The sequence below is a fragment of the Apium graveolens genome, chromosome 2, assembly GCF_009905375.1.
Source record: "Apium graveolens cultivar Ventura chromosome 2, ASM990537v1, whole genome shotgun sequence".
Lineage (NCBI taxonomy): Eukaryota > Viridiplantae > Streptophyta > Magnoliopsida > Apiales > Apiaceae > Apium > Apium graveolens.
This window is the reverse complement of record NC_133648.1, coordinates 265,857,572-265,884,179: the sequence shown is the minus strand read 5'-3', so window position 1 is coordinate 265,884,179 and position 26,608 is coordinate 265,857,572. Positions and strand designations below refer to the sequence as shown.

General features: G+C 34.6%; 1 protein-coding gene and 1 long non-coding RNA gene across 2 annotated transcripts; both read right to left on the bottom strand.

The window, feature by feature from the left end:
- Window positions 1-854: 854 nt before the first annotated feature.
- Window positions 855-18,893, bottom strand: LOC141708437 (uncharacterized). The gene is made up of 30 exons (XM_074512083.1): window positions 18,635-18,893; window positions 18,326-18,471; window positions 15,765-15,841; window positions 15,292-15,414; window positions 15,054-15,156; window positions 14,943-14,980; window positions 14,564-14,662; window positions 14,390-14,476; window positions 14,171-14,308; window positions 13,524-13,595; window positions 13,329-13,456; window positions 13,065-13,178; window positions 12,917-12,962; window positions 12,717-12,799; window positions 6,114-6,140; window positions 5,560-5,575; window positions 4,771-4,817; window positions 4,522-4,667; window positions 4,115-4,191; window positions 3,443-3,565; window positions 3,206-3,308; window positions 3,081-3,118; window positions 2,758-2,856; window positions 2,584-2,670; window positions 2,353-2,496; window positions 1,781-1,852; window positions 1,587-1,708; window positions 1,322-1,435; window positions 1,174-1,219; window positions 855-1,055 (listed from the first exon to the last, which is right to left on the bottom strand). The coding sequence occupies exons 1-30, from the start codon at window positions 18,778-18,780 to the stop codon at window positions 972-974; spliced, it is 2,745 nt and encodes a 914-aa protein (XP_074368184.1). The 5' UTR covers window positions 18,781-18,893; the 3' UTR covers window positions 855-971.
- A 2,072-nt stretch (window positions 18,894-20,965) lies between these two features.
- LOC141708439 (uncharacterized) lies at window positions 20,966-22,587 on the bottom strand. Its single transcript, XR_012569479.1, has 3 exons — window positions 22,432-22,587; window positions 22,089-22,150; window positions 20,966-21,011 (listed from the first exon to the last, which is right to left on the bottom strand). It is a non-coding gene; the product is annotated as an uncharacterized LOC141708439 (long non-coding RNA).
- Window positions 22,588-26,608: the final 4,021 nt, after the last annotated feature.

Here is a 26,608-nt window from a genome sequence, read left to right as displayed (position 1 = left end):
TATAATATTAAATTATATTTAATATATTATTATGATTATATTAGTTGTTTATTAACAAATATATATTTATTATATCATAATTTTTATAATTATTCATATTTAAATTAATATAGTATTTTAATTTTAATAATAATTATATATACTACAATAAAGAAAAATTCGTAAAAATAAATCGGATTTCAAAGATCAAATCGGTCAGATACTTTGGGATTAATGGGGGATTTTTTACGGGGATTTTTAGAACACTGCCTCCAACCGAGCACTCTCGGGCTCGAAGTTGGAGATGGTCTAAGCCTGTGTTGTCAACTGCTTTATGACTAACCCCATCCCCTATAACAGAAAATGCTGAATTCTGTAACGTTTCCAATATTGATGCAAGTCTTTCTTATTTTCAAAAAGGGAAAACGTCGTCCGATTATGCGTTTGCAGGGAAACATAAGTTTATCCAGCGTTTTGTTGTCCCTGGAACAGAGTAGTATGGTGAGTTTTCACCTTTTCTACGTTGTCGAAAGAGCAGACGAAAGATGCCATAGCATTTCTGCAGATTCATGGGTTCAAATAGAGTTTCTTGGTGACAAAAAGAGTCATTTCTACTGGTTGTGCTATTTGCGACATTATTTTTCAGAGTTGTGTTGTGCCATAAGGGGCCAACACCCCTCAGTTTTAGATTTATCGCATTACCATCAGTTCATTATTGTCATGTTGCTCATGAATCCTTATGAATCACAAACAACAAACAACTCTTGCAAGTATTAGACTACTTGTCCAAGCCTCCAAACTACTACTTCGAGCAGGAGCAAGCACATCTTGTAAATTAAATCATTACACATATTCAGTATATAAATACGATGAGATACGATGAACATGGAGATGTTTCTTATTGATATATCTGAGTTATATCTGAGTTATTTAAATAAACTTTTGTTCAAAATAAATTATACGCACCCTGAATGGCTAGTACTAAAGAGTGCTTATAGAGGCTTGTCCGATATCCATCTTTTGAACATAATATAACATTCTGCAGGCTTCTGTTCTGGAGCTGTGTGACCTGCTCCCTGCAAATAAGAAAAGTATATACGATATAATGACAAAAAACAATAAGAGAAATAAATTCTCAACTGAGAAGAATCTGAAGTATTAAATTGGATGGACTAATGCAGAGAAGTCTTTTGCCTTCACAGTAGCAAATGTCATTTTGTTGGAATAAGTCCTTGTGTATCTGCAAAGCCACAAAGAATCAAAGATCGGTAACGAATATTTCTTATTTTTGATTATGAGGTCTGCGCATTACTCATACATAGTATAAACAAGTAAAACTCACCCAGCATACTGGCCATCAACAATCCATGGCCGCCAGTCATCAGTGATAGAGTAGTTTAGATTTCTTATCCAAGCTTGGGTGGATTGAAATGGCACCGTGAAATCATGGTCACCACTGTGATCACCAAAAAATCATCAAGGGATGTGCTAGAAAGGATTTGAGTGAGAGTGAGGGATGAGTAGGTGTTTGATTAATCAGTTGCTTTCAGTGAAGAGGTTCACTTTTTAATTTTTGGTCCATTTTATAATATATCGTGTGAAGTTACCTGTATATGAGAGATTTATAACCCTTTGTGCTGAGATTTGCATGATACGGTTTAACGTCCAAATTTAGAATTTCATATGCCAAATTGTCCCTGTTGCATCTTACCCACGTGCCTATGGTTCCCTGTATGAAAGTTCCTGTTTAAACTAATTTTCTTTCCGTGAAAATATATATACTATGGTAAGTAGTAAGTACCTTTCTAATACAGAGCGCTTCTTGAACACTCTCATTGTTGAACCAGTAACCCAACAGCCACAGTGAATCAACCTGCAATATCATTGCTTATGCAAAACTTTAATGTTTTCATTTTCTGCTAGATGGCAGATGGAAGTAAGTGAATTTTCATCGGTTGAGAGAATAATCTTAAATGTGCTACAATATGCATAGATATAATTCTTTTGCCTCATCCCCGTGATTGTAAGATTTCAGTGGCAATAGTCTTCATCTTCAAATAGTTGATAAAAGCTTGCTGCAGAACGAAGATACGAACCTAAGATTATACAATAAGACATGAAATGCAGCTGCAGCTTTCAAAATATTTGTTCACCACTTTACTGGTTTACTTTTACCCTATTACCCATGACTTTCTTCCCGGGTGCAGCAAATAAGATGAACTTACAGCTTTTATAACACCGTTTCACATCCATACTTATTGTTTCTGAATCATAAGCATTCCTTGTACTTGAATCTAACTCAGTTGAGCAGGCATTCTTTAAAGATTAAATCTGAAAATAGTTAAGGGAAAATACAAATCAAGGAGTACATACATGACATTCCAACGCAGAAATTGCTGATTCTCCATATCTATCTTTAGCAGCTCTTTTTTCATCAGACAGTGAACGGCGCAGCTGAGGTGTAGAGAGGTAACACGTTTTCTCCAAAATATGGAACTGATTAAGTCCACTGGTGCACTGAGAATATATATGCTTATTTAATTTTAACCAAGTAAAACAAAAATCAAGGAAGGAAATATTTACAGAACTTGCATGAGTAGCAACCTGCTCGTAAGCCTCTAGACTTTTTGAACATTCAGCACTGTCTGAATCTGATTTCTGATCATAGAGCCCACAACTTCTCCTCAGTGACTGATAAAGAAATCAGTAAAAATGTTAAAAGGCTCTTGACATTGTTAGTTATCCAAGAATTTGGAGATCATGTAATATAGAACTGACCTCGTATAGTTCATCTGATACAATTCCCATTCCATGTGAAAATAGGATTGAAAAGTTTGAGTCCACAAAAGATGTTATTGGATTTCCAGCTAGGTAACCCTGAAATTGCAAACCCGAAGTATACATTGGGAACTTTGTGGATGGGTTACCGTTAAAACTACAATTTTTAGGCTCAATTTTATTCACATCCATTAGAGGACTTCTATATTTACGAAAACCTACTAGCAAGTTCAAAGCCAGAAATTTTCAGTTATTAACCAAATTTGTGTCATCAGTTCTATAAACAGATTAATATATCATAATATATTTTAATATCGACAAACCTTAAGATTAATAGACGGTTCAATAGCTGCTTCATTTTCTGCATGAACATAACAGTTAAATAATTTATTAGGAGATATTCCTGAATGCATAAAAACCCTTTTAGATAAGTATAATGCAGGCTTACCATTTGAGATCATTTGAGTGACAATTGGAACAAATATTCCCGCGTAAGAGTCTCCACCAACATAGAAGGGATTTGAAACGAATTCAGGATGACTGAGTAACCACTGTGAACTATTTCTATCAGGAAGCATACTTTACAAATGAAGTACATGGAGGGATGGTAGGTATACATTAAGTTTATGACTCATCTAATCTATAACAAGAGAAGACTCGAGCTTTCCACGAATAGAATCCTTACCTTCCTTAAGAACTGGACAGCGTGAGCACAAGCGCGCCTGTCATTAGAGCTAGAAGCTTCGAATGTCCTGCCGTAAGAGAAACCAGTACCGACCGGCAAGTCCAGAAATATCATACTAGCTATCTGCAAACAATGTGCATAGTCAGTCTCATACCATTAAAAATTAAAATAATTTATGCTATACTTTGGGCCTGTTTGGCCGCCCGAAATAAGTAACTTATTAACTTATAAGCCCGTAAGTAGTGTTTGTCGACCCAATTTATAAGTTGAATTCACAATTTATAAGCTCATAAGTTGAATGTTAGTAACGACGTACTTTTTTTCAACTTATTTTGATTTTTCATTTTTTTAATTAATTTTTATATTAAAATATATGTTTGTAAATGTTATTTAAATTTAAAATTCACGAATTAATAAACTTTTATTTAAAAATTATTTATTTTAGTTCATTCAAGTAAAAAAAATTCTGACTTATAAGTAATTTATCCAAACACTTATATAACTTATAAATTTTTATCTACTTATCACTTATAAGTTATTTATGCATTTTAAGTCATAAGTTACTTATCATAAATTACTTATTTTAAGATTTCACAATCGTGCAATTTATATATGCTGCAGTGAAAAAATGTAAAGAAATGAGGGGGACGAGGGTTACATAAAGAGACACACCTTTGTCCATGAGTTGGGATTTGAAACCAGGGTAGGCAAAGCCCCATCATACATATTTTCCTTCAAATATAATGGACCTGCAATTATGCATAATCAGAACATAAGATTAAGCACAAAGCATTATTAACTACATTGATCTAACCTAACAAGAGCGTTGGGCGCGCTAGGAATTTGAGTCTCCTATTTAAGGATAACATTATTTTTATGTCATGTGTTCTAAATGCATATCGGTCATAGTTTGGTTTAAATATAGGAACCAGTTACTCTAAAACCTCAAAGGTGTTATTAGAGAATGACCGTTTCCAGTATCTTATGTTATTCTAACAAAATGGATATCTTCTCACTCAACTCATTTATTAGTAAGTTCTGTAATACTTACTTAAATATAATAACCCAAACACACATACCTATTCCATTAGCAAGAGCAGTGAAGGAAGAACAACCAGGGCCTCCGGTCATCCAAAGAATAAGAGGATCCTGTTTTGAATTTCTCTCCGACTCGACAAAATAATAAAACAACTGCACATCCTCTGATTCATCAACCCCCACGTACCTGTCAATACAAACATCATCTTAGTTATTAAAAAAAAATCATGCAAATAAGAATGCAACACTCAAAAGCACTTCTTCACACAGAGACAGCAGTAGTAGCAGACCCGGTTTGAAGATGAAAAGGGAGAGGTCCTTGAAAACCAGGGAGGAACTTGATCACAGGTGAATGAGTGTCTGCAGCAACTACCTGGTCCTGAGAGCACATATATAGTAGGAATCCAATTAAAATAAGCATAAAATGGGATGTATAAACAGTATTTTTCATTTCTAGTAATTTTCTATTGCTTTTTAGTTCTGTTCTGGATGCTGCTGCTGTTTTATTGAGGTTGTAGATGCACATGTTTCATTAATTAGCCTCCCTGCTGCCTGACCCAAAATTGGTTGGCTTACTTTCCATTAGTCATCAATACTTGAGGTCATTTGTTAGGATTTTATGTTATATTTGTTGTTTTTTATTCCTTAGATTTGCCTCTTTTGCTACTTCCCTTGTGGGAGCTTTTATTAAAGTTAAAGTCGAACACGTAAACTGTTTGGTTTACTTTTCATTTGCCATCAAATCATATAACTTAATTTGTGGCTGTTGTACTTTGTTATCGCTTAACTTCAATAATACAATTTGCTAATAGCATGTGTTAGCTGCGGCACATATATTTATTGTCATAATTGTGACAATACTATTAGGTATTGCTCGAAATAAGTAAGTGATAAAAAGTTAAATTACTTTTATCTTATATTTGAAGTAAAAAATTTAAAATAAAAATATGTCAAATTTATATTTATTATTACTTATTTTTGTTCTTTTTTAAAACTCAGTAGTACAAAATAAATATAAAAAAGTAAAATTACTTTATTTATCCTAAACTTGTTTTTTTTCTATTTTAAAATTTGGGAGCAAAAGAGTTTAACCTCCTCCGTCCCCGACACCAAACAAGGGGAGTTGACCTGTTTCGAGATACCATCCATAATATACCATCCACTTGCAGAACAAAGGGACACGAGCAACTCCAATAATATTTTTGCAGGTCCTTAAAAATAATATTATTAAATCAAGTTTTAATAATTTAAATTATTTTATATTTCAAAGGAAGATATTATTTTGCTTTAAATCATTAAAATTACTTTTGTTAGAGATATTATTAGGAAATAAATATATTGGAGAGGGAGGTTGAAGCAAGAGAAATAAAAAATAAAGTAGCCTCACAAAGAATGAGAAGAAAAACTATCGACTAAAAAGAATTAAATCATTGTCGACTTTCACTTATCTTTATTTTCTTCAACAATTGTAGACTTTTAGTTGCCTTTATTTTCACTTATTGTTTTTTATCTTTTCTTAAAAACATGTGATTGTTATCTTGAAACTATTGATAAAACTATGAGCATTGCGGAAATGAAAGCTTGAATCAATTATACAAAAGAAGATAAACATCTGTATGTTTTCATTATCAACTCACATATTATTTTTAGAGAGAGAAAGATATTGTAAAGATTGAGAGAGATTTAAAGAGAATGAGGAGCTAACCCACTACTCTGTACATTGGTGATATTAGCCTATATATTGAATCTAGAAATGTAACAGAATCCTAACTAACTGGCGACTTGGAAGAATCTTATGACATCAGCAGTGGCAGTGTGTAAGCATGAGAGCACAGGCCGGAAGTATATCTTCTTTCAATAGGCGCCTTCAAATTAGAGGTGGTATTGACACACCCAACTTGGATAACAGAGTAGTGAATTGTGGAGAAGGAGACACCTTAGTAAAAAGATCAGCAAGTTGAGACTTAGTTGAGAGATAAGTCAATTGAATCAACCCTTCCATAACTTTGTCCCTTATAAAATGGTAGTCTAATTCAATGTGCTTAGTACGTTCGTGAAACACCGAATTCTTTATAATGTGGATAACCGACTGATTATCACAATTCAATTGAACACGTTTAAGATCAGTAACTCCTAACTCAAGTAGTAAACGAATCGCCCAAGTTACTTCAGTTGCTGTAGAAGCCATGGCACGATATTCGACTTCTGCAGATGAACGAGAAACTGTCCCTTGTTTTTTTTGATTTCCACATGACTGGTGACTGACCAAACAGAAGAACATAGCCTGTAACAGAACGTCTTGTGTCAATGCAAGATGCCCAATTTGCGTCGGAGAAAGACTGTAACTTTAACTGATCAGAAGCACGCAATAGAATCCCTTGCTTAATGGTAACATTGAGATAATGCAAAGTCTGTTGTAAAGCATTAAAATGACTCGTTCTAGAAGCATGCATGATCTGGCTTAATGTTTGAACTGTGTAAGAGAGGTTTGGACGTGTGTTAGTAAGATAGTTCATCTTACCAACAAGAGATCTGTATTCATCAGGATTAGATATTAAATCACCATCACTATTTGAAAGTTTCAAATGAACTGGCAATGAAGTACAAGTAGCATGTAGAGAAGCATCCAAATGAGCTTCAGTCAACAATTCTTTAGCAAATTTTTGCTGAGAATAACAATCCCAGTTGCAGTATAGGCCACCTCGATCCCCAAAAAATAATGCAACAATCCCGGATCCTTTATACCGAACATAGAATCCAAATGTTTCTTTATATTGCAGATAGCATCAGTATAATCTCCAGTGAGAATCACATCATCAACATACACTGCAACTATATATACTAGATTGTTGTGATGTTTAAGGAACACGCTATAATCGTTTTTAGACTACACAAAGCCTTGGCACAATAATTCCTCTACTAATTTGGAATGCCATTCTCGGGACGCCTGTTTTAATCCATAAATGGATTTCTTGAGCGAACAAACAAAATTATACGGGTTAACAAGACCTTCAGGAGCCGTCATATACACCTCCTCTTTTAGAGTATCATGTAAAAAGGCGTTATTTACATCAAGCTGATGCAATTGTCATTGTCTGCTAGTAGCAAGTGTCAATAAAATACGAACTGTGCCCATCTTAATAACTGGAGAAAAATTCTCCTGCTAATCGACAACATACCTCTGATTATACCCTTTGGCTACTAAGCGTGCTTTACATCTGTCTAAGCTACCATCAGATTTTAATTTCACCTTGAACATCCGTTTAGATCCAATAGGCTTTTTGTTAGCTGAGAATGGTACAAGTTCCCACGTTTAATTAGAATGTAAAGCTAACAATTCAGCATCCATAGCAGTCTTCCACAATGGATGTTTAGAAGCCTCTAAATAAGATTTTGGTTCAGAAATGTCACAATGTGCATCTAAAATAGGTTAAACCACCAAAGTGCACTAATGTGATGAAGGAGTGACAACATTGCATTTGTAATCAGACAAATAATGAGTTTTATGAAGTCTAACAGACCTACGGGGTTCTGGAGCTGATATAGATACATTTGTCTGATCAATATGACCAGACTGAGAATGTAGAAGGGAATCAGACTGAGACCATGTTGTACTAAGATCACATAAAGACAGTGGTGAAGAATCTAAGTTCAAAGACGTGTCAATATCAGAGATCATAGCAGAAGGCACTTCAGTAAAATAAGAAGAACTAACAGATGGTAAGTACATTTCTGAAGGAAACAAAGTAGGACTAACATGTGAATGATATGGGAAGTGAGTTTCATGAAATGTAACATCTCGAGAGACCAGTAAACAACTAGAAGATAAATATAATACCTTGTATCCTTTTTGTGAAGATGAATATCCCATAAACACATAGGATTTAGCCCTGAGATCAAATTTACTTCTATGATCAGCAATAGTAGACACAAAACACACTACGCCATAGATTAGATTCTGCAACCCCAATAAACCGTTACTAAAGGCCAAAAAAGCGTTGATAAAGGCCAAAAAAAGGCTGTTGCGACTTTTTTTCGGGGTTGCAATTTTAGGCGTTGCAATAAAGTTTTTTGCAACCCCGGGGACACCCTATTGCAACCCTTGGTTATCCGTTATAGAAACGTGCTATTGCAACGCCAATGAGGTTGCAATAGAACTTGAAAAGTGTTACAATAGGGTTTGGGCTATCAGTACAATATTTGTGGGCCCCACATGTGGTGGGGCCCCACCCGTGGGGCCACTTGTGGGGCTCACATGTGGGGGTATTGATGCAAGCTTTTTGCAACGCTTTTTAGTATTTTTTGCAACATTTTTTAGTGTTTTTTGCAATATTTTACACTGATTATTAGCAACAATATAAAGATCTATTGCAACGCTTTTACAAAAAAAAAATGCTAGGAACTGTTTGTAAATTAGCATGCCCATAAATAAGACCATTGTCTTAAAACCAACACAATCCACAAACCATAAACATCAATCCACCAACCATAACATCAGTTACCCCATACTACCACTACCTTCACCATCACCATACTACCATCCTTATACCACTAATTGTCTACCAACCATAAAACAAAAGCGGAAGTTTAAACAAGTTAAGGTTACAGTTTAAAATCTAAATATAGTAGTACTGAGAAAAATAAAGTAGAACGAGAATGCTGCTAGAACGCTTCTGACTAGGTAGAATCACCTCCAGTAATAGGAGTGACCATGGTAACAGGAGTGCCATCATCATGGTCACTTGAAAATGTGGCGCATAGCTATGCCATATTGACATTGATGCTAGGGTTTGCTTTGCTTGTGGACAAATCTGACAAATAAGATTGATGGAAATATTCTTGAGTGTTGACAAAGAAGGAATAGTCATCAGCTTGTTGAATGGAATATGTCCTAGCCTGAGATGCCAAATTGAACGATCATCCTTGATACTAGCAAAACCTTTTCTGGAAAAACAATCAACATATATCCCAACAGTATTGTACAAACCACCTTGCATCCTACCAAGAAGAATTGGATTCTTTCTCTGCAAAAGGTCTGTATTAGACAATTAGTGCCATTAAAAGTTACAATACAATTCATATCTCTGCATAATTTTATTACAGGAATCAAATTGTATTGAAAACTAGGTATATGTAGCACATCTTGTAGAATCAAGTCATCAAAAAGCTTGACAGTCCCAATGTGTAAAACTGGAACATGAGTTCCATCAGGAATGATTATATACTCATTTGAGCTAGTAACAGGTTTATATGTGAGAAATAAGCTCAAATTGGAACAAAAATGATCAGTTGCTCCACTATCAACTAACCATCCAAGATTGGAAGTACCAGCTAACATACACATCTTACCATCCAGAAGTGCATATTCTGAATGATCAGAAGAAGAAGTTTGAAAAGAAACAGCAGCACTGGTATTTTGCTTATTAAGAAGATCCATTAGTTGATGATTTAGGAATGGGCGTCGGGTCAATACGGGGCCGGGTAGTGCTATCCCCGCCCCCGACCCGTGACTTCAAACCTGATCCCCATCCCCGGCCCATTCCCGGTCGGGGACTATATATCATTCTCCGTCCCCGCCCCAAACGGGGAACGGGGATCTTCGCGGATAATCGAGGATATTTTATTTAAATTAAAAATTTTACTAAATAATTTTTTATGCGAGATGTAGAAAAAATAGCAAAAATTAAATATTATACAGCAAATTCTAATAATTTTTTCTTTTAATACATGGAATATTATGTAAAATCAAAGTACATTTGTAGTAATTCACTCTCATCTCATACTTCGAAAAAGATAGCATCTAAAACATCTCTAACACCATAGAAAATGTAAATTGTCCCTAACACTTACATATTTTTTGAAGATAAATAGGTATATATAAATATATTGTAGAGCGGGGAAAAATCGGGCTGGGGATCGGGTAGTCATAAAAAACCGTCCCCGGCCCGTTCCCCGGTTTTTTTCTGAAATTATCCCCGTTCCTCGGCCCGTACCCGCAAAAGTCCCCGAATCCCCGTCACTTTCGGTGCGGGGATCGGGGCGGGATCGGTCGGGCCGGAGTCTATGGTCATCCCTATGATGATACTGAGCTACAAAATTGCCAGAATTAACAACATTATCATTTGAAACACCAGATGAATTTACTGAGACATTGGAAACCACTTTTCTATCTTTGAACTTAAAATTTGGTGGATAACCATGGAGTTTGAAACATCTTTCTACACTATGCCCTGCAACATTGTAGTGTGTGCAGAAATAGGTGTTCTTCTTAAAGCCTGCAGTACCACCAACAATCTGTGATCCTTTATGGTTCACATTATATTTCTTGAAACCTCTCTTATTATCATCCATAAACGCCAATGCTTCAGTCTGTTGAGTGACTTGAGATAAGGACTGATGCCTTTCTTCCTGAGAAAAAATTCTGAATACATTGAAAATACTAGGCATAGATTGGTGCATCATAATATTGCCCCTTACAGTGGCAAACATGTCACTTAGTTTCATCATGAACTGCAATAGTTTTCGATCCTGTTCCATCTGCAACACTTTTTGTGTAACATTACAAGTACACTTTCTGCAGGTGCAGCAAGGAAGTGGACTGATATCACTCATTGCATCCCAAATTGATTTTATCTTAGTAAAGAAATCACATACAGTCTTAGATCCTTGTTCCAGTTCTGCCAACTGTTGTTCTAATGAGAAAATTTGTGTCATGGAGGGATAACCAAACCTTTCCTCTAAGTCTAACCAAATCTCTCTAGCTGTCTTGAAAAACATAACACTCCTAGAGATTGAATCATCCAGATTGCATAACAACCATGAACACACCAAATCATTACACCTCTCCCACAGTTTGAAATCATCACGAGTAACAGCTGGTTTATTCACCGTTCCATCAACAAAATCTAGCTTATTTTTAGCAGAGAGACTGAACATAATTGATCGTTTCCAATTACTATAACCAGTTCCATTGAACTTGACAGAAACTAACTATGTAGTATTCACATCCGAAGGATGAATATAAAATACACTAGACATATCATGACTCACAAGTGGATGATTTGTAGTCCAAGCATTACATGAACTTGTTCCTGCCGAATCTACCATAATGTTGATACAAATTGATCACGAATGAAGAGACGACGAGTAATTGAACAAATTGACTCGATTGATGAAAAAGAAAAGTCAATTAACACAATGATTTTAACAAATGAGATATTGTTTTGTTGTTTTGAGTGAACAAACAAGGAGATCAAGAGAACAAATATCAGCAAAGAGATTACAGATCGAGCAATCAAGAAATGATAACACGTAAAATGAAGAATATCAACAGATTTTGAGTTATTTGATCAAAAATTGGTACGAAGATCAAGAAACAACAAGATACATATCGAATAGTATAACGGATCAAATAAGGACAGATCGGAACAAAGAAAACGACGATAATAGAACGAAGAAACCTGTTATGAACTTCGTTGATTCAACAGATCAGAATCATGCAATCCTTGAAGTTCTGATAGCATGATAAAACTATGAGCATTGCGAAAATGAAAACTTGAATCAATTATACAAAAGAAGATATAGATCTGCATGTTTTCATTATCAACTCACATATTGTTTTTACAGAGAGAAAGATATTGTAAAAATCGAGAGAGATTTAGACAGAATGAGTAGCTAACTCACTAATTTGTACATTGGTGATATTAGACAGAATCCTAACTAACTGGTGACTTGGAAGAATCTTATGATATCAGCAGTGTGTAAGCATGAGAGCACAGGCCGGAAGTATATCTTCTTTCAATAACTATTTGATATGTTGATGATAAACTACAATTTGAAACTATTTTGATATATCAATGATGAACTGAATTTTTTGAGTTAAAATTTTTATGGAACCTTATTATGAAATTGTTAGTGTTTATAATATACAGTTAAATCTCGATAAATAAATGTTCTATAAATAAATAACCTATAAATATTTTTTCTAATCCTTGCAAATGGGCTTATTATTGAACAATCTCGCTAAATGCATTAAAAAATAGTCTCGCGCTGTTTCAACAAACAACTCTGGCAAGTATATAGAGTATTTCAAGTTTAGTATAAATTTATTGAAATACAAATGTGATACAATGAACATGGAGATGTTTCTTATCAGCATATCTGAGTTATCGCATATCTGAGTTATCGGAACAGTTTTCATAATAAATTGTAAGCGCCCTGTGTGCCCAATAGTGTTTAGAGAGGCTTGCCCGATATCCATCTTTCGAACATAACATAACATTCTGCAGGTCTGTATTCTGGAGCTGTGTGACCTCCTCCCTGAAAACAAGAAAAGTGTATACGATATAATAACCAAAAACAATAAGCGAAATTAATTCTTATCTGAAAGGAAGCTGAAGTTTTGATTATGTGGACTAGTGCAGAGAAGTCTTTTGCCTTCACAGTAGCAAATGTCATATTGTTGGAGTAAGTCCTTGTGTAACTGCGAATCCACAAAGTGTTAAAGGTAGATAAAGAATATTTTTTATTTTATTTTTTGAGGTGTCCTCAGTACTCATACATAGGATATACAAGTAAAACTCACCCAGCATATTGATCATCAATAATCCATGGTCGCCATTCATCGATAATAGAGTAGTTTAGATTTCTTATCCAAGCTTGGGTGGATTGAAATGGCACTTTGAAATCATGGTCACCACTATGATCACCAAAAAATCATCAAGGGATGTGCTATAAAGGATTGAGTGAGAGTGCAATAGCATGGGTGTTTAATATATCTGTTGCTTTTAGTGAAGAGATTAACTTCAAATTTTTCGTCTATTTTTTACTACATATCGTGTGAAGTTACCTGTAAATGAGAGACCTATAACCCTTTGTGCTGAGATTTGCATGATATGGTTTTACGTCCGTAATTAGCATATCATAAGCCAAATGGTCGCTGACCCTGTTGCATCTTACCCACGTCCCAATGGTCCCCTGTAAGAAAGTTGTTCACACTTGTGACTTATTTTCTTTCAATGAAAATATACTACAGTAAGTATACCTTTCTAATATGCAGCGCTTCTTGAACACTCTCATCGTTAAGCCAGTAACCAAAAAGCCAACGTGCAGCAACCTGCAATATCATTGTTTATTTGTTTGTACAGAATTTTAATTTTACTTTCTAGTAGAAAGCAGATGGAAGTAAGTAAATTTTCATCAGTTATCAGAAAATTCTTACATTGATCCACTATATTAAAATATATACTACAATGTAGTAGATATAATTTTTTCGCCTCATCCTATAGGTTGTTTACTTGGTACATTTTAATGGCAATAGTCTCAGTCTTCAACTAGTTGATATAAGCATGCTGCAGAACGAAGAGAAGAACCTAAGATTATTTAAAAAGACATGAAATGCAGCTGCATCTTTCAAAATATTTTGTTCACCACTTACTGGTTTGCTTTACCCTACTAACATGACTTATATTTTCTTTCCCAGGTGCTATTTATAAGGGCAAATCAAATGAATTTACAGCTTTATAGTACCTCCACGTTCACTAATGGTTTGCGTATCAGAAGTGTGTGTATTAGTGTATGGCATGTGACTGGCCATTGATTGTTCCTTGTATTTGAATCTAACTCGGTTGATAGTCATTTTTTACACATTAAATTTGGAAATAAGTTAGCGGAAAGTTAAGGAGGACATACAGGACAGTCCAAAGCAGAAAGTGATGTCTCCCCAGATCTAGCAGCTCTTTTTTCATCAGACAGTGATCGGCGCAGCTCAGGTGTATCTCGGTCACAATTTTTCTCCAAAATATGGTACTGATTAAGTCCACTGGTGCACTGTGAAGATACATGTATATTGAATTTAAACCAAGTAAACAAAATCAAGCAAGGAAACATTTACCGAACTTGCAATGCAACCTGCTCGTAAGCCTCTAGACTTTGTGAACATTCAGCACTATCAGAATCTGATTTCTGCTGATCGAGCCCACAACTTCTCTTCAGTGACTAATAAAGCAATCATTAAAAATTTTATCAGGCTCTTGACATTGTTAGTTATCCAAGAACTTGGAGATCATGTAAAGTAGAACTTACCTCGTACAGTTCATCTGATATAATTCCCATTCCATGTGAAAAAATGATTGAAAAGTTTGCGTCAGCAATAGATGTTACAGGATTTCCAGCTAGGTAACCCTGAAATTGCACGCCCGAACTACACGTTAGGAAATTTGTGGATGGATTCCAATTAAAACTACAATTTTAAGGCATAATTTTCAGCATTTATAAATTTTCTATCCATTAGAGAACTTCTATATCTACAAAAACTACTAAAATAATGGAACGTAAAAAAGGAGATGATTATCAGCTCTAATTGCAAGTTCTAAGTTACAAATTTGCAGTTATTAGCCAGAGTTAATCTCATCAGGTCTCTAAACAGATTGAAATATAATAATCTATTGTAATGTCGACAAACCTTAAGATTAATAGACGGTTCAATAGCTGCTTCATTTTCTGCATTAACATAACAATTAGAAAATATTCCAGAATTCATCGACCCTTTTAAATAAGTAAAATGCAGGCTTACCGTTTGAAATCAATTGAGTGACAATTGGAACAAATATTCCCGCGTAAGAGTCTCCAGCAACATAGAAGGGATTCGAAAGGAACTCACGATGACTAAGTAACCACTGTGAACTATTTTTATCAGGAAGCATACTTTGTAAATGAAGTACACTGAGGGATGGTAGTTTGGACGTAAAGTTCATAATCCAATTAATCTTTAACACGAAAAGACTCAAAGCTTCCTTAAACAGAGTCCTTACCTTCCTTAAAAACTGGACAGCTTGAGCACACGCTTGGCTGTCATTTGAGCTAGAAGCTATGGATGTCCTGCCGTAAGAGAAACCAGTACCAACTGGCAAGTCCAAAAATATTATACTAGCTATCTACAAACAATGTGCATTGCCATTCAGTGTCAACATTGTAAAAGGCAAGCTTGGAAAAAAGAAGGTTTGTTAACTAATTTGAATGTCACTGGACTAGGCTTTTTCCATGTCTGCATAAGAAAAAGGCTGTTTCCAGGATTTAAACATGTGATCTGGCGGATAGCAAGTGCATTAAGCATGACTTTGAAAACTATCAAATAATTAAGTTTTGAAGAGATTTTTGAAAAGTTAAATTACTAAATCCTATGAATTAAAAACATTATCAGAATTTCAGTTTGTGAATCCTTAAGTTTAATATTTTTCCTCAAGTTCATGTCACTAGATTATAACCATTACATAATGAGACACACCTTTGTCCATGAGTTGGGATTTAAAAGTAGGGTAGGCAAAGTCCCATTGTATACCTCTTCCTTAAAGTATATTGGACCTGCAATCATGCATAATCAGAACATAGTATAAGCGCAAAAGCCATCTCCAACAGTTTTGATCCAAAAATTCAAATTTGGATCATCAACTGATCCATACTCTGATCCAAACTGATGAACTCCAACAACGTGATCCAAATTTTGATCCAAATTACTTTTTACATATTATAATAGGCAAATATCTGTTGGGGTTAAACCCAATAGGTAGTATGGTCTTGGTGATAGAAAACATAATTGAATTGGGTAATAATTGTATGGGTAGACAATTATTATCATAATTGAGTTGGGTAATAATTGTATGTGTTGACAATTATTATTATAATGGGAATGAGTAATAATTGTATGGGTAGACAATTATTATTGTAATCAGATTAGGTATGTCTTGTTGGCTAAGTTTGTGATGGCTATATATACATAGTCATGTTATTGTTTTGATGTATGCTTGAGTATTGTTTGACTTAATATCGCTTGAGTGAATACCGTTTGGTGAGATTGATTGTATTATTGATAATTGTTTTGATTAATAATACAAGTTGGGACGTGGGTTTTTTCCGCCTTATATATTGAGTGCGTGTTTTGCATTGTTTGTTTGGTTCTATACTTGTGTGTGTTCTCCCTAACAATTGGTATCAAGAACCAAGGTTCATGATGGAGAAGGTTGGGGGATTTGAAATTGAATTGTTTAATGGAAGAAACAATTTTACCTTGTGGCAAAGTACGGTAAAAGATCTGTTAATTCAACGAGGGTTATATGCGACTCTCGGAGGGAAGAAGCCTACTGAAGTTGATGATAGAAAGTGGGGAGACATGAAGTTACGTGCGGCATCAACGATCCGGTTGGCCCTTGCACCGAAAATCAAGTATGATGTTCTTGAAGAGGATAATCCCAAGAATTTGTGGGAGAAGTTAACGAAGACTTATCACTCAAAGTCTTTGGCCAACAAGCTGTTTCTCAAGAAAGATTTGTTTGGGCTCAAGATGGAAGAAGACGGAGATTTAAGAGATCATCTGAATCGTTTTAATGGCTTAATCAACCAGCTAAATAATTTGGATGAAAAATTAAAGGATGAGGACAAAGCTGTTCTACTACTAGTGTCTCTACCGAAGAAGTATAATACTGTGATGACTTCTTTATTGGTTGGGAAAACGAAGTTAGATTTGGATGAGACTATTGTTGTTCTTCTGGAGGCCGAAAGATTGATGAAACAAGAATCGAGTGACACATCTGATGGAAGTGCATTTGTGGTACGTTCGCGTGACACGGAAAAGAAGTATGCTAAGAAACATAACCCTAATATCAGGTGTTTTTATTGTGAGGAATTGGGTCATATACAATTTATGTGTCCAAAGGCAAGAGAAGACTTGAGAGAGTTGAAGAAAAATCGAGGGGGTAGTGTTTCGCTTGTAGAAGCTGATGAAGATGTTCTTTTGGTTCAAGAAGAGAAGGGATCAAAAGAAGAATGGGTGCTTGACTCGGGATGTTCTCATCACATATGTGATAGGAGGGAGTGGTTCTCGTCCTATAAAAAGTGTGAGGGAAAGATTGTAACTTTACCGAACGGTAAAACGGTAAAGGTTGCTGGCATTGGTGAGGTAACAATGAAACGTCACAACGGTCGTGTTCAGAAGTTAACTCAAGTAAGATACATACCGGAGTTAAATCGAAATCTGATTTCGTTGGGTAAATTAGTTGATTTGGGATATACTGTTATGATGAAGAACAGTATGTTGAAAGTCACTAAAGGAGATTTAGAGATACTCAAAGGTCGAAAAGATAAGAGAAATCTTTTTATACTAGAAGGAGGGGTTATTGTTCGAGGGGAGGTATTGGGCGATCAACGTCGATGGCTTGATGGTGACCGTTAATTCGGTTGTGCATGAAATCATATTGGGTTGAAGGGGGGGATTGTTGGGGTTAAACTCAATAGGTAGTATGGTCTTGGTGATAGAAAACATATTTGAATTGGGTAATAATTGTATGGGTAGACAATTATTATCATAATTGAGTTGGGTAATAATTGTATGTGTTGACAATTATTATTATAATGGGAATGGGTAATAATTGTATGGGTAGACAATTATTATTGTAATCAGATTAGGTATGTCTTGTTGGCTAAGTTTGTGATGACTATATATACATAGTTATGTTATTGTTTTGATGTATGCTTGAGTATTGTTTGACTTAAGTATCGCTTGAGTGAATACTGTTTGGTGAGATTGATTGTATTATTGATAATTGTTTTGATTAATAATACAAGTTGAGACGTGGGTTTTTTCCGCGTCATATATTGAGTGTGTGTTTTGCATTATTTGTTTGGTTATATACTTGTTTGTGTTCTCCCTAACAATATCATATTAAACTCTTTATTCTTAAATTTTATATTTAAACATGAATAACTATTTATATAATGTCAAATCAAGAGCAGAGAGCCATTTAGTGACTTCTCCAATACCTAAATATAATAATAATTTATAAAGACATGTACCTATTTCATTAGCAAGAGCAGAGAAAGAAGAACAACCAGGGCCTCCAGTCATCCAAAGAATCAGAGGATCCTGTTTTGGATTTCTTTCGGACTCGATAAAATAATAAAACAACTGCACATCCTCTGATTCATCCACTCCGACATACCTATCAACACAAACATAATACGTTAAGTTACCAGTTCTCCTAAAATCTCCTAATATAGGAATTGGACTTACGAGGATCATATTCTATCACCCCATCCCCCTCAATCTCTATTATAACAACATAAACAGCATCATGCAAGTCAAAAAAACACACAGTAACTTACCCTGTCTGAAGATTAAAAGGAAGAGGTCCTGTGAAACCAGGGAGGAATTTGACTTCTGAATGAGAGTCTGCAACCACCTGGTTGCACATAAAGAGAAGTACTCCGATAAGAATCAGCAGAAAATTGATATAATAGACACTGGCCATTTTTATAGAGTTGCTATTGCTATTCAACTTGGAGTTGCCTGCTGCTTCTATTTTCACATCCGCCGCCTTCAATTTCTTTCATATCCGGAGCTATTATATTATAATCATCATTATTTTATGAGTAAACTCCGGCGGCATTTTATAGATTTTCTAAATAGAGGTCAAAATTTTAAAATATCAAAATAGTGACCAATTTTTTTGCGGTTTTTCAAAAAAATGGCTATTTAAAGTATAAATGTTCATATTTTACACTTATTTTCAAAATTGAGCTATACTTTTAAATTTCCAAATAATGACATATTGTTATGGGAAAAGTTATAAAAAGCCTTCCTATATTAATCTTAATACTATGGGTCGATTAACAAATCACTGTCACTTTAATTATAAGTTTTCTCATGAATGTTTTTCTTTATATTTTTGCGAAATTTTTTATTCGTATTTTTATGTGAATAAGTTGAAAAAACATGAAAGTCGGGCACTTTATTAAATTAGAAGAAGTGAAAAATTCGATGATTATTTGAGTTGTGTTTGTTGTTTGTCTAATGATAATAAAGGTGTGAGTCCGGATAGCAATTTGACAAAATAATTCTTTTTAAGACGAAAAAAAATTCAACAATTTGTAAAAATTTGACCATTATTTTTAAATAAGTGTGAATAACAGTCATTACTCTGTAATTTATGCTTAAAATATTTTATTTAACGGTGAAAATCGATATAAAATACAGCTATGAGTGTGTAATTTACTCTTATTTTCTTACACATTAAAATATATTTATTTTTGTTTTGCTCACCAAGCTATTATATTAGCCATGTAATCCTGATCTCGAAGCAGTATTTTATTTCCGGTTATAATAATCACTAAAGTTGACGGGGGAGGGGCAATCTAATTTTTTTCATTAAAGATAATGGAATAAATTTTTGGGAATATATTTTTTAAATTTGTATGCAACCGCTTCCTTTTTTTTAATACTTTAACGGTCTTTCTAATATGTGCCCAATGACATGTAATAAGCACTAATTCTCATGAGTTTGGTGCATTTTTATTAGTGGAGTTGTTGTAAATGTAGGAGGTCCATCAATATTTATAATTAAAGTACCAATCAAAATGAATCAAACTCATGGGAGTTAGTGCTTATTATATGTTTTTGGTCACACATTATAAAATCCGTTTTATCAAATTTTGCATTTAACACTAGTCAGTGTTCTTTGTTAGAGTACCTTCTTTTTGGGAACTCATTGAAGTCATAGTTGTGTTTTCTACACAGGCTATTATTGGCCGTTGGCTCTTCCTACCTCCAACCACCAGAAGAATTTTATGAACTCTTCATTAAATTAATAATTTTACATTTTGACTCTTCATTTGGTTGCATTATATTTATAACTTGTGTGAGTTTTTTAATAATGGTGGCTTTGTTTAGTCAGTTAAAAACAGTGACAGAATAGCTGATGCCTGACCCTAGGCTATTTTTCAAAAACTAATTAAATTTTAAGTTTTGACAATTTCTACTTAACTGAATTTTTTCGTTTAATTAGCAAATTAGCCCCAATTAAAATTCTAACACTGCTCCAGTTTCGGTTTATTTGATATCCTAAATCCGCATTCGATACTTAGCATTCTACATTTGATTGTGTTATCAAGCAAAAAAGAGCTGCACCATAGAGTATCATATAAGGAAGCCGTCAAGCCGGTGAGCGGATATATGATGTGATCCTAAATTCACAAAATCTTAAATTTATGAGTGAAAATTTATAAAGGACATATATTTATATAACAATCTTAATTTCTCTCTTATGTGATATTTTCTCGGTCTCAACGATATCAGTTTAAAAGGTAACTATTGTACGTAAGATAAAAGTCGACACAGAAACTGACAACCACCCAACCTAACAACGTTAAGGTTGCGCGTAATTAGCTAAAAACGTAAAAATAATGAAACCGAAAACACTTTCTCAGTCAACTTTTAGTCATTGTTTACAGAGGTTTGCTCGATAACCATCTTTCCGCCATTGCATAACATTCTGCAGGCTTGTTTTCTGGAGCTCCATGGCCTGCCCCCTTTAGAAGAAGATAATATAATTAGTGGAAGTACGATTATAATGACTGACAACAATGTATGTGGAAAAAAATTCAAATGCTAAGAAAACGAAGTAGTGATTGAATGGACTGCAGCAGAGGAATGTCTTGCCTTCACAGTCGCAAATGTCATTTTGTTGAGTAAGTCCTTGTGTAACTGCAACGCCACAAACATAGATAACCGAAATCAATTTTTTTAAGTTATGTTTGTTAAGTAAAGAAGGCATGAACATGATCTTTAAACCGAGTTCTGATAACATGTTAAGTAACCAGTCCGTATAAAACCTTAAAATGATAAAGGAAGGCCCAAATATAATCTTATACTCTTTAACAATGTCTATTGGGATACTATTACTCATATGCAGTATAAACAGGTAATGTCACGAATCACGATACTCACCCAGCAATTTGATCTTCGACAATCCATTGTCGCCATTCATCGACGATAAAGTAGAGATGGAATCATGTATTAGTGTATGTAATAGGACTTGAAAATGAATCCCCATTGTTAGTGTTGTGCCACAGTAGTCCTAAGAACCTCATGGACGGATGCGAATCCGGGAAGGCGTTTCTGGGGTTGTTTTTGATTAATGATAAACAAGTTTCTACATTACATGAAGTTATATTTGCTTAAAGGTTATTTAAGCCCCCCCCCCACCAAATTTTTGCAGGATGATAGAAGGAATTCTTGTAAATTTCATCTCTGGTTCGATCCCCCCAAGTGCCCAAGGTTAAGAACCATAATTTCCGGATTGTTGAGAAAAATAGAGAAGTTAGAAGATGATTTGGCTAAATTAGAGGATATTTCTGAAATGAAGGCGAAGAAGAGAAGCCCCGTGTTGGTGTATGTGGTCATCATTGCAGTGTTCTTATTGCTTGTGTTGCTGAACAATGAAATGGAATCGAAGACTAAGGGATATGAACTACCTAAATAAAACTTTTGTAGTAGTAATGAAGATCTTGATGTATGAGTATGCAGTTCAAATTATCCAACATTGTACTGAAATATTATAATGGGAATGTATCAAAATTGCAAAAGAAAGTGATTTCATTACTAAGTTCATCCTCCAGTATTACATCCCATTATATAGTTCTAAGCAAAAGATAGAAAATACCAATACCATTAAAACATAAATTGTTTTAGCAACAGTTCAGACTGCATATGCATAAGTAGATAAAAGTTAAAAAGTTGCATCTCATGGGTCCTTTTTCCCATTTGTTAAAAGTCTCGCACCTTTGTCTTTCTTTTCATTCTTCTATAGTGCTTCCGCAAGGGCACCTGGGGTGATTACAGATCTGTCATGAGACAAAGACATACTTACAACATCATCACCTTCAACAAAAAATAAATGGATGTAAACATATTTAACACACAAATCTATACATCCGACTACATTATTTACTCATTAGGTTAACACACAAACAAATCAAAGCTCAAGAACTACTGGGTAAACATAATAAATGGATAAACATTAACAGGAACACACATACCCAGAGTTTTAAGCATTACATTCAACCAATCGATCAAAATATACAATATTTATTAGTAAAACATAAAAGGAAGATAAGAGAAATACCAACAGAGCTGTCGTCGCTATATGCCATTGAATGATCCACACAATCGAAACTCGAAAATTGTTAATCGCCACTACTATTGATTTATGTTATTTAATTTGGGAGAAAGTGAAGTTTTCGCAACTCTAGGGTTCAAAGAATATAAAAAAGATTATTTGTCGGGGAGTAATTTTATGAAAAGACAATTTTACCCTCCGAAATTGGACGACGTGTCGTTTTAGTGCCGGTATGGGCTAAAGGGAATGATACATTATAATTTAGGGGCCAAAGGGTATGAGTTTATACTTTTGGGGCTGGTAGGTATAACGGTCCATATTTTAAGTGACAAAATGTCATTAAGCTTTATATTATATTATGTGTAAAAAATTAAAAAATAAGCATTAATTTGTTTTTTCAAAAAAAAAAGTAATTTACAAATAAAAAAAGGTCAAAAAATAATAAAGGTAAAAAAATTTAAACTATTATATTGAGCAAAATTATAAGATATTATTTATGAAATAATAAATTTTTTGCTAAGTAATTTATACTATTGATTTTAATAATAAAATGCAACGGTAAACAATAATTTTTATTTAGAAAATTTGTACACTTATCATTTTTCAGTAATTCTATTTAGGCGATTAATTTGATTTAATTAAATTATATTTATTTATTTATTTATTTATTTAAAGTTTATATGTATATTGAAAAACTTTAATTCAAAAATTAATTTAAATAATTGATGTTCATATATAAATTTAAATAAGTTTACTATTTATGTACGTATAATATTCTTTTTTAATGTGTAGTTTAATAAAATTATGTTAGAACATACAGTTTTTAAATATTTTTATTATTTTATTATTTCAAAATTTTCTGTTTTGCGGCACATTTCTTTATTTTGCACAGAGCACGTACTCTGTGAGTGAATCTGAGAATTAGTTAAGTCTGACATTTTGTCACATGAATGGACATAAACTCACCTGTATATGACAGATTTATAACTCTTGGTGCTGGGATTTGCATGATATGTTGTAACGTCTGAATTTAGAGTTTCAAAATTATTTGAGTTGCATCGTATCCATGACCCAATGATCCCCTGCATGAAAGATAATGTATGTTGAACGTGTCCTCTTTTGATTTAAACTAGCAGGGCGCGTATCTTTCTGATATGAAGGGCCTCCCGAACACTTTTATTGTTAAGCCAGTAAACAGAGAGCATGCGTGCCTTAATGTCATCATTATGTGCTTAATGTAGAAATTGATAGAATTAGATTCGCTTCAGCGCAAGAACATTCATTATAAATACAACTCTTATGGATATCACACCAGTGAATAACACTGATTCTGTAAGTAAATCTATACTAGGATATTCTGTTTTTTTTATTTGAATGTATTGTTGATTTAATATCTTGAAGTATGCAATCTTGGACTTGGACATTCTGCTTTGTTCCAAAAAAAATTTAGGTAAGGTGTTAGGTTTCTGTGATGTTCCAATTTTTGATTTTGTCTATTCCAATTTCTAAATAAGAAAGTGGTTATTAGAATCTTTATTGTTGTGAAAAAATTTCTAGTGTTAGCGGGTGATATCGCACTTTGTGAAAAATTGTTGTGAAAAATTTTAGGCAATGTGCTAGGTTTATGTGATGTTCCAATTCTTGATTCTGTCTATTCCGATTTCTAAACAAGAAAGTGGTTATTATAATCTTTATTGTTGTGAAAAATTTTATAATGTCAGCGGGTGATATCGCACTTTGTGAAAAATTGTTATGAAAAAATTCTAATATTAGGACGGAGTTGTGAATTTCCAACATTATGACGGAGTTATGAATTTCCAACATTAGGATGGAGTTGTGAATTTCCAACATTTTATGGTATAGATTATCAGAAAAACATTGTCTCCTAGTTAGTATTTAGTAGGTGTCTGAAGTTAGTTTCTAAGTTGGCATGTCATTGTTGCTTTTAGGGAATGAATGTTTATCAACCATATTAGGATGTCACTGTTGCTTTCAAGGAATGAATGTTTATCAATGTTGGAAAAATTGTTATGAAAAAATTCCAATATTAGGACGGAGTTGTGAATTCCCAATATTAGGATGGAGTTATGAATTTCCAACATTAGGATGAAGTTGTGAATTTCCAACATTTTATGGTGTAGATTATCAGAAAAACACTGTCTCCTAGTTAGTATTTAGTAGATGTCTGAAGTTAGTTTCTAAGTTGGCATGTCATTGTTGCTTTCAAGGAATGAATGTTTATCAACCATAGAATGGAACTGATACACAATATGTGCCATATATCCTATTGTTTTATTAATTTTTATGTTAGTAGCTGTTTGTCACGTACTAAGAACTCCCTAAGTTCAATCGCACCGGCACTTAACTCTTATCTCCCCTTGAGAACTACTAACTAAGTCTTTCTTAGCTGACTAAGTGAACACACACAAAAACACTTAGAGTATTTGAAGAAAAAGAGGAACCTTTATTACTATGAACACAAGTGTTTATAAGTGATAGCTTTCTACAACTTCTTGGATGATCCTCCAAATGGGGGGACCTCCTCTATTTATACTACTCTAAGGAGGATTCTAGAACCTTTTACAACGTTCCTCCACTAAGGAAAGTTCTAGTATTTTCCATCCAAAATATCTATCTAAGATATTTTCTAAGTATGTTCCACATGATTCTAGAGCCTTCCCATATTTACAAGAGTTTACTATAATATTCTAGATTACTCTAGAAAGTTCCGCGATGAAAAATGGCAGGGATATGTCCAAATTAAGCGATACGTGACATGATGCTGTTATTTCCATATATACTATCACTGTCAGCTACCTGCCTTTGTTTCATTTCCTCCCCCGAGTTTATATAATTTAGATGCATCCATAGCAGAGGCCTTGAAAAAAGTGCCAAAATTCTGAGTCACTAAGAAGTCCACCTTCCCTTTCCATTGTAGTCATCCATTGGGGCCACTGAGAAGTCCACCTTCCCTTTCCAAGTACCAAATTGTTACTCGACGCCAAGTGCTACTCCCTCCAAAGGCTTGGCCTTAGCATTAACGGTTTTGAGCCACCCACTTTCATTAGAGATCTTCAAGCCAACCCTCTTGGCCTCCTCCAAAGTAATAAAGTTATGAGTCGCTCCCGTGTCTAACATGGCTTGGGCCTTGTTCCCAATCACAAGTTCTTCCATTTCAGCACCGGTTTGGCCTCTATGGAGTTGAGTAAGCGAATCGATCCAATGTGCCCCGCATCGGATGCTTGATAGATAGTTTTCTCTTGTTGTTCCATCATGGTTGAGAGGGAACCAAGCTTCGGGCAATCTTTCATGGTGTGAGGACCTTTGCACACAAAACATCCCCCTTTTGGCACAAAGGTTTTCTTCTTTTCCTCATAAGCTTGCGTCTTCAAAAATGGCTTGCATCTATCTCGTTTGTCCTTGTAATCTTGGGGCCTTTGTCTGCCCCACTTTTTCCAAAGGTAGTGGGACTTGGGTTTGGATGATTCTCCCTTTTGAAACTCCGTCAAGAACTCGGCTACAACAATAGCTTCATCCACATCCTTGACATCTCGACGTTGTAGTTCTTGCTTAGCCCACGATTGAAGTCCATCTGGTGAAATAGAAGAGTAAGTCTTCACTTGTCATGCTCGGGATTTGTAGCATGAGAGTTGTGAATTCCCTCAAATACTCACGAATGGTGCCCCTATGGCGTAATTCCCTTAGCCTCTTTCAGGCCTCATACACCACATTTTCGGGATAAAATTGGCGTTTGAGCTCCTTCTTGAAGTCCTCAAAAGTGTTGATGGTGCATATGCCTTTCTCTATGTCGGCCCGCTTCCTACGCCACCACAAAGTAGCAATATCCGAAAGATAACGAGTAGCCATACGCACCTTGGTTTGCTCATCCGAGACTTCCATGCCCTCAAAGTATTGTTCTAGATCCCACAAGAAGTTCTCTACTTCCTTTGCATCCCTCTTTCCTTTGAATGACTTGGGTTTTGGGATCTTGATCCTTGGTGCCTCCCTAGTCACCACACCCCCATTACGAATTCCGGTCTCAATTCTTGAGAGTTGAACCTTGATCTCATTAAATGCCTATTCCATTCTAATATCCACGACATTCAAGTGTTCCATATGGACTTTGTCTTGATCTTGAAGCTCTAGGATTTATTCTTCATCCCATCAATATCCGTCCTTGTCT